At 41.8% G+C, this 14,088-nt stretch overlaps 1 protein-coding gene across 6 annotated transcripts in view; it reads right to left on the bottom strand.

Annotated features, from left to right (window-relative positions):
• Window positions 1–319: 319 nt before the first annotated feature.
• IKZF2 (IKAROS family zinc finger 2) overlaps window positions 320–14,088 on the bottom strand; it is a 111,836-nt gene continuing 98,067 nt past the window's right edge. For all 6 annotated transcript variants that reach the window (XM_066322430.1, XM_066322428.1, XM_066322427.1 and 3 more), the window contains 2 exons: window positions 9,682–9,825; window positions 320–4,769 (listed from right to left, as the gene is read on the bottom strand). In XM_066322430.1, coding sequence (XP_066178527.1) covers window positions 4,045–4,769; window positions 9,682–9,825 — 869 coding nt within the window. In that variant the 3' untranslated portion in view covers window positions 320–4,044. The remainder of the gene's footprint in view (window positions 4,770–9,681; window positions 9,826–14,088) is intronic.

Genomic DNA, 14,088 nt, shown 5'->3' on the forward strand with positions numbered 1-14,088 from the left:
AGCACTTTTTAAGGAGAATAGAATTATTTTAATCCCATAAGTTACTGAGTAAAGAGCAGGCTTTACTGAAAAATGCAATATATTTTGATGTGCACTCCTAACTGATTACAAAGAGAGGTCGCTGTAAAATTTGTCAGTCATAACTGCAGATATACAGATAATGCCCTCTGCTCCAAGGATATGGATCACACCAAGAGCAGAATAAGCAGTCACACTTCTCTTTAAATTAATAGGCTTGCAATCATCTAAACTGAGTCAGAATATTGCCATTTTTGATGTAAAAGAAGCAAAAGGGTTTACTGGCAGAGGAGTGCACAGATTTTTTTTATTTTATTTTATTTTTTTAATGAAAATGGGGAATGTTCACAGGAAGCCAATTCTATATTTGCAAATGCATGTTTCTAACTGGAAACCTGATTCCAAGAATTTCAAAAGAGGCCAATAAAAATCAGCCAGGTCGATTTCCAGCACCAAATACTCAGAACAAACGGATTTGGAGATCAAGGATTAGCCACTGAAATTCCTAGTACACTATGAATGACTAATGAACTTGACGAAACTCAAGAGCTTTTCTTAGAAATCCAATTCTTGCAGAGAGCAAGCAAGAAAAAACACTCAAAGAAATCTCTGCTGCCCCATTTTGCTCACTTTTGTGAAGGGACAAACTGTACTACATAAAGCTCTCTAATAATTATCAGTCAGAATTGAATTCTAAAGTACATGTTAATTCAAAATTTTGTTCAAAGTCTGAACCAGAATTCAATCTTTATTCTTGTCCTAACTCTAGGATAAAAGCCTTCAGTGAATGTTTAGAAAAGCACGTTGATAACCAAAAAATTAATGTGATCCCTCAAGTTTCTTCCTCTCCAAAAAATGCAGTTTCTCTAAGATAACTCCCCAGTGCCTCCCCAGTTCCCTGTGCCCTTGGTAGCAGGACATACAGACCTCACCTGCTACCATTAGATCAAGAAGCTGGACTTCACTGAAGCCAGGTCCAAAATCAGTGGATGTGATCCTTTAAACAGCTACAGAATCCACTCTACCCGAGGTATCAGTGAGTCATCAGTGAACCAAAGTGCACACTAACCAACTGCAGATGTAATTGCAGCCAACTGATTTGTGGATACACAAGAGATTCTCTACCTTTCCCGTATTCCGGTGCTTTCCCAAACAAAGGCAGAAATTTTAAACACTTTTCCTCTAGTGCTAACTATTCCAAGAAACCACAGCCCAATGTTCTTTCACTGACCACAGAGGGGAGAACACAGTATTTCCTCCAGAGACTGAAAGGATTTGCTGGCAACCTCTCTCTCGTCTTGGACATGTGTTTTTCTGGATGTCCAGGCAAGCCCAGCAACCCTCAAGGCCCAAGAACCTTTCCCTTTCCACCTTGCTCTCAAAGGACCTTTCCTGCCTCAGCATATCACAACCACTTTTTTCTTTGCCGAATTTCCAGGCACATCCTGACACAAAGCATGGCCTGCTGCCTCCTAAGCCCACCTCCCTAACTGCAGAGACTCAGCCACACAGGATAAAAGCCGTGCCTCCAGCACCTCCCTGCTTTTCTCCTGCACAAACTCCTTGGACTGTACCAGGCACAAGACAATGAGAATGGTCTGGAGGACAGCACTGCTTCATTTACCCCAGTTTCCTCTACATTAGGGTGAAGAAAGAAGGAGGGGGAGGAACCCAATGACATTAAGAACAATGTTGGGAATAGATCTTTAAATCTGTCTCTCCAAAGCCTTGCATATTCCCAGCCTTGATAGGTCTCACATTACACAAGATGACATTTCTCTCCATATTGTATTATAATTAATAGGCTACTGCAAGACTTTACCAGCTCCTACTTAATAGCATTGCAGTGCTGGGAAGCAGTCATCAGGTAATCTGGCCATGATCTACTGTATTCTTTCTAAACACAGGTTCTAGCTGCCAAGAATGTCACCATAAAAAGATTTCAATCAATACCACTCAGCTCCTACTTTCAAATGCTCCAGGTCTAGGAAGAGAAGAAGGAAAAAAAAAAACCCCAGTACCCTCAAAACGAACAGCAAACTGGCATATGCATCAAGTGCACAGATTGGAGGGAGCAGATGGGAATTCATTATGGCCTGATCTTGCTCTCTCTTTTATACTTTAGTAACTTTCTCCTTTGGAAAAGGTCTCCCCAAGCGCATGGAGACCATGCGTGCGGAGGGGGTTAAACCCATCCAGATCTTTCCATTCTCAAGCTGTGCTCTTGTTGCCAAACAACAACATTTCAATTGTGATTGGTACAAACAGTTGGGTTTCAATGGCAATCTGTCCCCTAGGTTTAAGCCCAGTTTTTACTGATGCAACTTGCTGGGCGGTTGCTGGCTTTGTTATTCACTGAGAGAGAGAGAAGGGAACCAAAATAGATCAGTGGACTTGTTTTCTTGTCCAGTCGGTAGGTCAAGGACTCTCCCTGGAGTGTGTTTCTCCATTTGCTTTCCCTACAGGGAAATTAATAAATCAGGAATAAAACTGAAATCTTTAAGTCCAAATCAATACACAGCACCTCCACCTCCACTTATTACTTTTTGAAGAAGTAGGGAAGGTTGTATGTGACCTGTTGGTAGTATGTGACCTGGGCTTCTGTGCTCACCAGGAGCAACACCTGCTAATACTTTCACCCATAAATTAATCAGAACTGATGACGTACAAACAAAAGGAAATCGGTGGTTCAGCAAATTAGCAAGTAAGAAGTCAACAAGAGAAAAAACAGTCAAGGTTCGGATCCTGATGTAGCTGAAGTAGTTGGGGCAGCTCCATTCGGTCCAATGGAGCCAAGAAGATTAATGCTGGCCAAGGATCTAGCTCCTAACGCTTTCCCAGCTGCAAGTCTTGGTTTAGGCTGTTGCCAAGAGGTTAACACTGTGACAGTAGAATGAGAAAGTATTTACATAATTATATATCTATCTATACCTATATTTAAAGAACACTTTGCTGCTAGTACTTTTGTCATTTTAAAAATCCATCATTTTAACCCAAAGGTATTTCAAAAGAGCAGCAGAATCGATTAAGTAAACTACAGACTCTCACCCACTCCCAGGCCACTTACTGTCCTAGAAGCAAGTTTAAATGTTATTTCTAAATGCTCTTTCTTAAAACTTAGGGTGCAACTAAAGAAGTAAGGCTCCCAAGGGTCTCTAAGAAGCCAGTGAGACAACACATAGGCATGGAGTAACAGAATATCAACAATTCTAAAAAAAGGTGCTTCATAAGTTAAGGAAAATAAAAACACAAAGCCTCAGACTTACCACAGAAGGCCCTCAGACTTATGAAACTAAACTGCTGTAATGTGGTACAGTGTTAAGACATAAATTTCTTTTTTTTTTTTTTCTTTTTTTCTTTAAATTTATTTACATTCTAGAGGGGCAATACACACTGAACCCAGGAAAACAGCTTACCCTTGAAAGCAATTTTGAAAGGAATATTGACTTTGATTCATGCTCCTAACTCCCTACCGATTTCGCTTTAAAAATAATTGTTCATTCTGCAGAACAAGGCTCCCCCCCTTTCCTCCAGCCACCAAAAGCTCGCACCATATCTTCACATTAGAAAAAGGCCCTCCTCTGAAATGTTTCTACCTATTCCTCTGAAATTGCAAATGAGTGGCATCTTGTTGGGACTTGAAAGCACCTGGCATGGTTGAGCGATATCCCAAAAGAGGACATGGTGTACAACTGACTGAGATGGACACAGACTGCCTTCCAATTCCCACAGAAAGCAAGGCGGGTCACTCCCCAGAAACTGACGGCCACAACCAACCCCTCTTTTATCCATTTCCTTCCTTCTTTCCATTCTTAAGCTGGGCAGAGCAAATGAGGTTGGGCCCACAAAAAAGAAAAAAGAAAAAATAAGGTTAATAATAATAATAATTAAACAACAGCAACAACAACAACAGCAACAACAACAAAATAGGCGTCTCAATGTCTGAGGAAAAGTGGGATTGTAAGTGCAGTATTTCTTCATGTGCAGTTCTTCTACTTCATAGGAGTCCCCTTTGGATGAGAAGGCCTAGCGGAATGTGTGCTCCCCCCGGACTATGTGCGACGAGAACTCATAGCGGTCCTGGCTCCGGTAGCCACAGATGTTGCACTCCAGCGGGTCCCGGTAGCCGTGGCAGCCCATGTGGATGGTGTACATGACATGGTCCAGGAAGAGGACGCGACAGTGCTCGCACTTGAAAGCCCTAATCTGCTCCCCTTCTCCGTTGATCACCTTGTACATATCCTTTAAAGAGCCCTTAGAAGCTTTTGTGACATCCAAAGGCTTGGCCTCTTCCTTCACGTAAGCCGGGTTTGGCTTTATCTTGGGGGTTAAGGCAGCGTTTCCTGGGTAGGACTGGCGGTCGTCGTGGCTGCTGTCTGAGTCAGTAGAATCCAGGCAGCTATTGCTGGGGGAGCCCTCTCTATCCTGGATTCGACTCTTTGGTCTGATGAGGGAGATGGGGCCATCCATGTTGTTCTCGTGGCTGTCGGCCGTTTCCCTGCTGATGGGCCTCTCTATCCTGCTGGGATGATAGACCTGAGCGTAAGCTGAGCTGATGACCGGGGCCACCTCTGCAATTGTGCTCGGTGTGTGCTGCATCAGGGGGTGAAGTGCCTCAGCTCCAAGGTAGGTGATTGCATTGGTGATGGCTTGGTCCATCATGTGAGACTGCATCAGCTCAGCCTCCTTGTCATAGCTTAGGTTCATATCAAAGGGGATATCTGGATAGCCAAATCTCATGAACTTTTCACCTAAGAGATAAAAGCAAATGTGTGAGCAAAATCAACATAATCACTGCAATGTTTCACTGTAAAAGGGGTGGGGAGGGACAGGAACCCCCTGACCTGGGGTGAAATCATTCCAGAATCTAAAGTTAACCTCCTTCTAATTTATTACTGACCTTCCATAAAGTTTCTGTCCTGAGATAGGTAAAACAGTAACCTCACCAAGAGCTTTCATTTATTTTTCTTTTTTTTCCCCTCTTAATTTTTTCCGGGTGAAACATGGCTGCAGCAACTTCCAGAGCAATTCCAAATCTTCAACTGGGCCTGACTGCGCCCACACCTCAAGTTAGGAATTACACATTAACTGGTAGATATTGGATTGAAATATTGAGGCCACTGAAGTTCTGGCAGAATACAGAATTAGACACACTCCTCCCAAAATTCAAGGGACCATTTCCCATGCCCCCCACCATCTGAGGTGCCTCACACCTACCTAACAACAGGGCTGCACAGTGAGAAACATAAACAACAGGTACAGAGGGCTTGAAGAATGAAGGAATTTACAGGAGCACTGGAGGCTGATCTTTGCAGTTTTCCTCCCTCAAAAAAAAGAAGAGTCTATCCTTTTTGGACTGAGGAAAAAAAAAAAAAAAAGACCTACACATACTCCTCCCTTCCCAGTGTCTATTTAGGCAAGAAAACAAATAGAGAAAGCATGGGTACAGCTTAGTTTCACTAGGTAAAAGGCAAAAGCACCTTTCATTGACACAGCATAAATCTATCCATAATGATGTTGAAGCTGGCTGATTCATCACTGTGAATCCTAACTCACATCCCTGTAACCTTTTTACATCAATGGCATGAAAGATGGGCAAAACCAGAACCACATGCTGGTACACTGTGGCAGGGCACCCTGTTAGCATCATACCTCTCCTTGGAGGGGAACAAATTGACCACTGTTTGCACCAGGGCTCAGCTCAGCCACACTGGTTTTCCAGTGATGGCTTTGGAGTGTCTGGACAGCCAAAGCTCATGGAATAACTTCTTTTAAGCAGGAAAGGTTATCTGTATATGATACAAGATACACATGTTCCTGTGTGTTCACACATGCAATGAGCTAGTTGCTGAAAGCTAACTTTTAAAACTGATTTTATGAAGTCTGATAAATAACTTTGGTTGGTTTTCATTGTCTTTGTTACTTCACTTCCTTGGTACATAAAACCAGACTTTTTTTTCCAGTAGCATAAGTTAATAAATTCAAGAAGTTACTACTTACAAGTGGTTTGGCTACTCAAGAATTAAATTACTCAAGAATCTTCTTCTATCACCTTTTGCCAAAATTGCTTGGAACACAATGCGTATAAACCACTATAAGAAACAGAACTGTAATCCCAAATCTCTTCCAAATTGCATTAGTACATTTCAACACAGCTATCACTCAGCATTTTATTTTTGACTATAATAATTCATTCCACTTAGTGTGACTTATTCCAAAGTGATGCATAGAGAAACACCCATGTTATCCTCAGAGATGATGCCTCACTTCTGCTGGGGAACTGAGCCCTGATTATTAAGGTAATTAACTGTAAGTCTAAAGTGAAGCACTTGAATATTCCTACTCTGTTCAGTAATACTGTTTACATGGCTGGACACCATACCATGTCTGTCTCTCTATGATGTGTACTCAACCATGGCCCTGGTAATCTAACACGACCTGTGGATGATTCTTGCCACCAAACATCCTCTTTTCAGTGTTTTGCTGTGTGGTCTGGCAGCCTGTGACGGCTGTGCTGCCACAGACAGGATGGACAGCTCCTGCAGCTGGACACGGCTTCAGCTTCCTATGACACAATGCAGCCCCTTCCCATGTGGGGCCAAAGGGGTGACTGGAGGACAGCTCCAGGAGGCAAGTGTGTCTGGTGCCCACTGGTGCCTGCCACTTTCTCTGGCCACCTGTGTCATTCTTGTGTTTGGATAAAGAAATGGAACTGGTGAGAGTCTGATCCAAACACACTGCCAGTCCTTTGTAGGCTTTATAGATCAAGAAATATTACCCATCCTTTATGGGCTACTTGGATAAATGATGCAAATCCTATTTTGATTCCTTTCATCATCCATGTTTAGTTACTCCAGCTCAGACAGCAAAGAAAGCTGTAAATTGCCAGTGACCTGAATTATTTATTCCTTTAATTATGAACCAGTTCCAAAGATGTCAGAGCCTGAGAAATGGAGTGTGACACAAAAAAGCAAAATAAATGATAACATGGGAAGGAGAGGGCGTAAAACACAGAGCACAGAAGTAACCAATAAACAGTCCAATAAACCAGTACAATGTGGTTTCCAAATTAAATTCCTCTTTAGCCAATTCTATATTTAAAATCAGCTAATCAGACCAATCATTCTGAATTTTCATTTAAACTATGCTCAAAGTCTATTTATCCTTGCCCTACGTTAGTGAAGTAGAAGAAGAAACATTCTCCCCTCTGGCCATATGACATTCAAATAAACCCTGAAACAGGTATTTGAAGCTAGATCAAAGCACACAGACACAGCTGTCCTGCGATACCTGTAGTCCATCTCATCAAGTATCTAAAGCAGCTGGGAGAAAGCTACAAGAAACCTTGGAGAAAGCTGTTCCAGCATTTCCCCCTGGGGAAGTTTCTCCCTGACCCCCATTAACCAGAAGCTGACTGTAATTTGGCAGCTGGCTGATCTTCATCTGTTCTGAGACGCCCGTGTATTTTTAATTCTTACTCTAACAACCGTGGTCTTATCGTAAGCCACATAAATGTCTCCTTTTGCATCCTGCCAGTTCTTAACCTCGGTGACATTCTGAGAGGAAGCTCCGAATTCCAACTGAAAATACATGAATCTGCTTCACATGAGCAGCCTGAAGAGGGCTGCTTTTAATTTAACTGGTGTCTGCCTCTCCCTCATTGAACAAGAAGCAAAAAGAAAATACTCACACTCCTGCACATGACAAATTGTACTTTCTGCCTCCACTATTTCAACTGGTTTGGTAAGACTAGTACCTCAAGAGCAGATATATAACCACGTCTCTCAGGCAGAAATGAATTCATTCTATTTGCTGTATGCTGCTTCCTTTCCTCCTGAAAATTCAGCCATAGGAGAGACTGTGGTCCATAACCACGGTCCCTTGGAGATTGCTGAGCAGAAAGAGCATTGATAGATGTAGCATGCAAAGATTTTAGCTTATGCTTACATGACCTTCTCATAAACACCATTAAGTTGTTTTGGACAGGTGCCATGCTTACAGTATGCACAGGAAAATTTCCTGCAAGCAACAGAACCATTACACATTCTTCCTGATAGAGCTGAACAATATTTAATTGGGGAGAAAAAGGGAAGAAAAGTGAGGTCATGGTGGAGAGAGGAAAAAAAAAAAAAAAAAGAAAGGCAGCCAAGTGAAAACTGCTGTTATTTAGATTGCATAACAATTAAGATTGAAAGGGGGCACCTTTTTTCCTACGCATGGCTAGTGATATGTTACACCTATAGAAAAAACCAGATTTATCTAACAACAAAGTAGTATAACCTGCTGAAGAGAATAATAGTGTAAGAATAATAATAATTCTCTATCTCTCAGGCAAAGATTTCCAATCAGTAAATTCACCTCTGAACACAAGAACAAAGTATGGTCAGTGGTGCATGAGTGGACAAGTAAAATCCCATTTCTGGTCTAAAAATGTAACACAGGAAAATCCGGTACTGATACAACATAGGAAATACTGATGTCTCCCAGTATTCCCCATGTGGGATGGCTCATTGCTGGTGTAACCTTGGCTCAGCACTGGTATTTGGGAATGGTCAGCTGACTGAGAGCAGCCAGGTCAGTGTGTCAATCCCCCCAGGTGAGCTGCTGCACACTGCTGGCCCCCTGCTATTCCAAACCATGTAGCTTACTTACTGCCTCCTTCAGGGGTGATTTAACAAATCCATCTGCATCTGCATTTAGCTGAGGGGCAACAATTTTTCTAAATGGCTGTGCTAATTACTTACAGTGCTCTGATCCTCTCTGTAAGTGTCCTCAGTGTAGGCAGAATGAGACACCCTTAGGTTCTGTGTGACTGCCCTTCCAGGCAGTGAGCATGGAAAACTCCTGCTACTTGACTTCAGAGTCTGACACTTACGCCAAACAATTCTCTGCTCCTGCTTCCCTCCTAAGAAGTTTTGCACTGCTTCAGTAGCAGTAAAAAGAAGCTTTAAGTTACAGCTCAAACCAAGTAAAATTCTCCATACTGTCACCTGTTATGAGCTGAGTAATTTTAATATGTCGAGACACAAAGCAAAATATGAATTCTTGACCTAGGATTCTAAATCTAGCAACCAAAAGCCACTCAACACTGTTTTGTATTCATGCATTAATAAGTTTATTGTGTGTAGAGTGCTGCACTTGGAGCAAGAACTTCTTCTAACTCAAGGGATGTGATTTTCTTCCTCATGCCAGTATTATCAGACCAGTTGTTGCCAAGTGTCGGGAATTTAATACAAATTAGAAGTCTTGAGATACTTGTTGTTTGTTTTTTTTAACACATATGGAGACAGATAATTACATGACAGTCTTAGCTTGTTTTTGTTTTAGTTTTTTTTCTAGAGCAAGGAGAGGGAAGATGACAAGTCTAAACCTCAAAAGGGCTAGAGAGAAGTTAAAAAAAACACAAGCAAAACAGCATTAAGTAAAAGGTTTTCTAAAGCATTTTTATGATAGCGGACTTCGCTTTTCAATTCTCTGGACTGGTAAAATGAATTTAGTAATTATCATGATTTCTTGCTGTGATTTAACCACCTCCATTGTTGTATCAGAACCAAGTTGAGAGAGTGCTTCCTTTTCCCCTTGTTCTTCTGGCCATTACAAATAGCACATAACCTGTACCCAACCCCTGCACTAAAAAGAACAAAAGGCTCATTTCCAGCTTACCCACAAACTTCTGTGGGGTGGAGCTTTTGCGCTTTCCCATGTTGCTCGTCAGCTTCTCTATAACAGCAGGTCTCTCAAAAGGCACCACAGAAATATTGTTGTCCATCACAGGCTCTTGTTCCTTACAGTCTTCCAGAGCAGGTACTACATAAACCAAAAAATGGTATCAGACAGGTCTGGTCCATGCTTCACAGGCAACACAAATCATTTGAGCCCCACTGACTGGGCAATGAGTGCAACACAACATAAAACAATGTGTAAGAACACTTTGGGCATCAAGATAGCAATCACCTGTAAGCAGAGCCACATTCATAAAACATCTCTCCTCAGGAACATCTTATTTAGCAGAAACCCAACTTGAAGCATTTATAAAAGGGCTTGTTTTGTTCTGGACATTCACGATCACCAGTGAGGAGAGGACACTTTTGAAAACTCACTCTGTAGGTGACATTTTGTGTTATTCTCTCTCAATACAGTCACCTGTCACCAATGTAAGTCTTTAGTTATCATTCTTCGTGTATTCCCTTCATACTTACCATACAGCATAATTACTCATTATTATCTTTTTGCACTAATCTCATTGATTAAAAATCACACAAGGCATTGATGAGTCGTGTTTGCTGGGCCTGCTTGTGTGCTCCCTAAGACAAAGGGTTCTCAAATGAAGGATCAGTTTGCTAAAGCATATTTCCTCTCTTCACACTGTAATGAGACTGTACTGGAATTACAAGATTAACATCACATGGAAATTCCCTTCAGAATCAGACACAGAAACTAACCATTTTTTGATTAATATTTTATCCCCTCAAGCACAGATCTAACAGTCTGCAAACAGAGGTTTTCTGCATCTTACTTCACATCATCAGGGATCAGGGATCAGCAGGGAGCATTCCTGTGCTAACTACAGAATGCTCATACACTGTATTTGAGACAAAAACAAAAAATCAATACCTTCTGTCCTTACTCATTTCACTCTTTGTCATTTGTTTGTTTAGGGAATAAGGTGCTAAAGCTAAAATGTAGGAATTGCACAGGCTCCTAACTAGGGTAGTGAGCCACTTGCACAGGATTTTATGCCACTTGCAGATATAGCCATTCTTAAGCACCTACAAGGTACCACAAAGGTTTTGTTGAGCATCCTCCTGCAATCATCCTTCTATAATCAGCAGTACCAGACTGTGGATCAGGCCTGTAGAGTCCCAGTCATTTGCAACATATCTCAAGTGTGTAGCTCTGCTCTGGTGCTGTGAGTTTAATACCAGGTCTAATTGTCCTGCATTCATCCTCAGAAGGTAGCAAGAAGAAGCCGTGAGGGATCAGCCACTAGTCCATGTGCTAATAGTATGGTTGGGGTATAAAGAATGGATGGCACAAAACCAGAAACTGGGGCAGTTTGTAAACTGAGAGGAACCCATGGCATTCTCTGTCTTAGATCAGGCTCCCAGTGAAGTGCTGGGTATTGCAGAGGTGGCAGAGAAGGACTGGCACCCTCCTGTTCTGCCAGCCCTCCTCCGGTCTCTCACCATGGCAGCCTTTTGTGTCACAGACACCTTCTCCCAGACAGTGCCATAAATGAACACCAGCAGCCCACTTTCCTCCCATGTAACTGCACTACCTTCAGGATCCTGACATGGAATAATCACCCCCCTGTTCCTAAACACAGCTGTTTGCTAGCACATAACAGACAAAAAATGGTGTGATAAAAGCCTTGTCTGTGCCTTCTTTCTAGTAAGGAAGAGCAAATACCAGGCAATTACAAAGCAGAGTATCTGCTCAGGTGAACTTCTCAATTCAGACATCCATAATAAGAAAACATGGCAATTTATTCATTTGATTCCATTTGTGCCTCTGCTGCTATGGAAAGCTGAGTACTTTGAGGCTTAGAATCTACCATATGCTGTAAAATGATTTACTCTGCTGCTTTTTTTATTTGTACAGGATGCTCCCCCTGAGAAACACAATGGTTTCTCATTTACAAGGCAGTCCTGCTGGCATCACTGAAAGGGAGGGGAAAAAAAGCATAAATATGAAATGAATCTAATGTTGCAACAAAATGGGATGCAGTGTTCAAGTGACCTAATTAATACCCAGTGCAGACTGGGAGGCTTGGAATACTTTAACAGCTAAGGGTAAAGTTTTAAGGTTAATTAAATACCGTGCTTGGTCAGGAGCTATCTGCACTCCTCAAGTATTTACCAAGGAGATTTGGGCAGAAAGGCAAGATGACGTCTGCTGATTTTTACTGGGAATTGGCATCTGACTCCTTTTTGGCTTACCCAAGCTCAGTGGATGCATGCACACTCACGCACACACGGCGTGAGTCCCAGGATGTCACTGCCATGGGCCGTGTCCACCTGGGTGCTGCTTCAAGGATTTCCAGCCCTTGGTGCACAGGACACACAAGGCTGGGGCTGTGGTACTAGGAAGGTGCTCATTCCCTCCTAGGAACACTTGCTCAAGGCATCCTGACACAGCTCCTGATTACTTTAAAAGCCATCTGAATAAGCCTGAAATGTAGTGACATTTGTATGGTCTTACAACAATTAAGTAATAATTAAATAATTCTGCTGTTGGGCATATGTGTGTAAAATTTCCTACACATAATTTGAAACCTTTCTTCCATGAAAAATGAATAGTGCTAAAAAAGACATCTGCTCTTCTCTAAGTCAGGCAAAAATCCTGCTTGGACTCATTTTAAAACTAAAATCATCAACAATAAAAGCATTTTCTCTTCCATCGTTCATGCTGAAGGTACTTTTTCCCACCTCAGAACCAAGTCTATAATCCAGGGTACTTTTCTTTTGCAACAGAATCACTGAATGACACCAGTATTTGTGTTCTGATGGAAATAAGTTACCAGAGTGTCTTTTGTTTTGCAGATTTCCTGGGAGAAGGGAAAGAAGGAAACAGTCTAGTTTCTGAAACGATTTAAACTGCAGACCAAACTGGACCAAACAGATACGTCACATTTCAGAAACTCAAAACGTTAAATATCACATTGACAATTCTAGGTACATTAATTTTCATTTCAATTTAAAAAAACCCACACAAATAAAGGACACATAGCCCAGCCTCCTTTTTTTTTTTTTTTAAGGAAAAAACAAAATAAGAAAGGGAAAAACCAAACTTATCACACACAACTACCAGTTCTCAACAATCAGCTGCTCTGTAGCAGAAGCTCGTGTACACATTTACTCAGCAGTAAATGCAATTCCTTTTTTGTTGTAGTACATCCTACTTCATTACCTTGGTAGTGAGAGCAACCAAAGAACAGCTGACAGGATATAACTAGCTCAGATACAGCAACTCATTTTATGCTGAACATTTACAGCCTCAGCTCAGGAAGACTTTTTTATTCCAAAAATCAAACTTCCAGCCCAGGAAAAGCCCTCGAGTACGTTTCTGTTCGGGTATGCTCTTCATCAGGGCGTGCTCCTGGATTGCCCATGGAAGAGTTCACCACCTCTGACACTGTCAAACTCAACTGCAGTTAACACAAAGTGTTGTTTCTAAGCCTAAACCCTTAATTCATAAACTTGGATAGTCTTCAGAGCAGTCTTTCTTTTCCTGAAGACATTGTTTTTTTCTATCTAAGTGAATATCTTTAACTTTTTACTTCTTAATTTGCAAGAAACCACATGAACTATTAAAAAGAATTATGCTTTATCAGTGAGGAAAGAATAGAGGAAAATAGAGAAGTAAAAAAATTACCCAGTGTGTGTTTTGCTGATAAATATTTTGTGTGCAGACACCAGACACTGGGCTAAGTCTCAGCTGGTATAAATTAGTATTACTCCATCAACCTCAATTTCCTCTCTGAAGCTCACAATATTGCTATTTAAAAGAAGTGTGTGTGTGCAGAGAAATGACAGGAAATATTCCCATGGACCCTGGTGGGAAGTGTCCTGTGGGACCAGCATTTTAACTATGTTTTAAGCAACTATGTAAGAGGGAAAGACACAAGGCCATTGTGTGTTTTATGTGGAGCTGGCCTTTGAGCCTCCCACTGCCTAAGGCTAGGCTTCTTTCTCCTTCTCCTGAAAAGAGTACCCTTCTCCATTCCCCTGGAAGAATTTCTCTGGACTTTTGGCTTTGTGGCCGTGGAGAAGAAGACACGGTGTAAACCATAGCTAGACTTCAACATTTCTCCCTGTTCTTTCCTGCAAAGGTCATATTCTTGGCATTCAGGGACTGTCCTTTTTGTCATCCCCAATACACGGCTAGCTAGGAGACTGCAGATTAATTTCTCCTTCCAGAGCCAGCATTGCTTAGCTGAAAAATTTCAACAACAAAATCATGGGATCTCTCTTGCAGCATCTGTCCTGCTGAGCAGGGAACAGGAACACAGGGAGGGGCAGCTCAACAAGCAACTGGCACCCTGCAAGAGGATGGAGTGAGACCCAGAGA

This window comes from Sylvia atricapilla, chromosome 7 (assembly GCF_009819655.1).
Source record: "Sylvia atricapilla isolate bSylAtr1 chromosome 7, bSylAtr1.pri, whole genome shotgun sequence".
NCBI lineage: Eukaryota > Metazoa > Chordata > Aves > Passeriformes > Sylviidae > Sylvia > Sylvia atricapilla.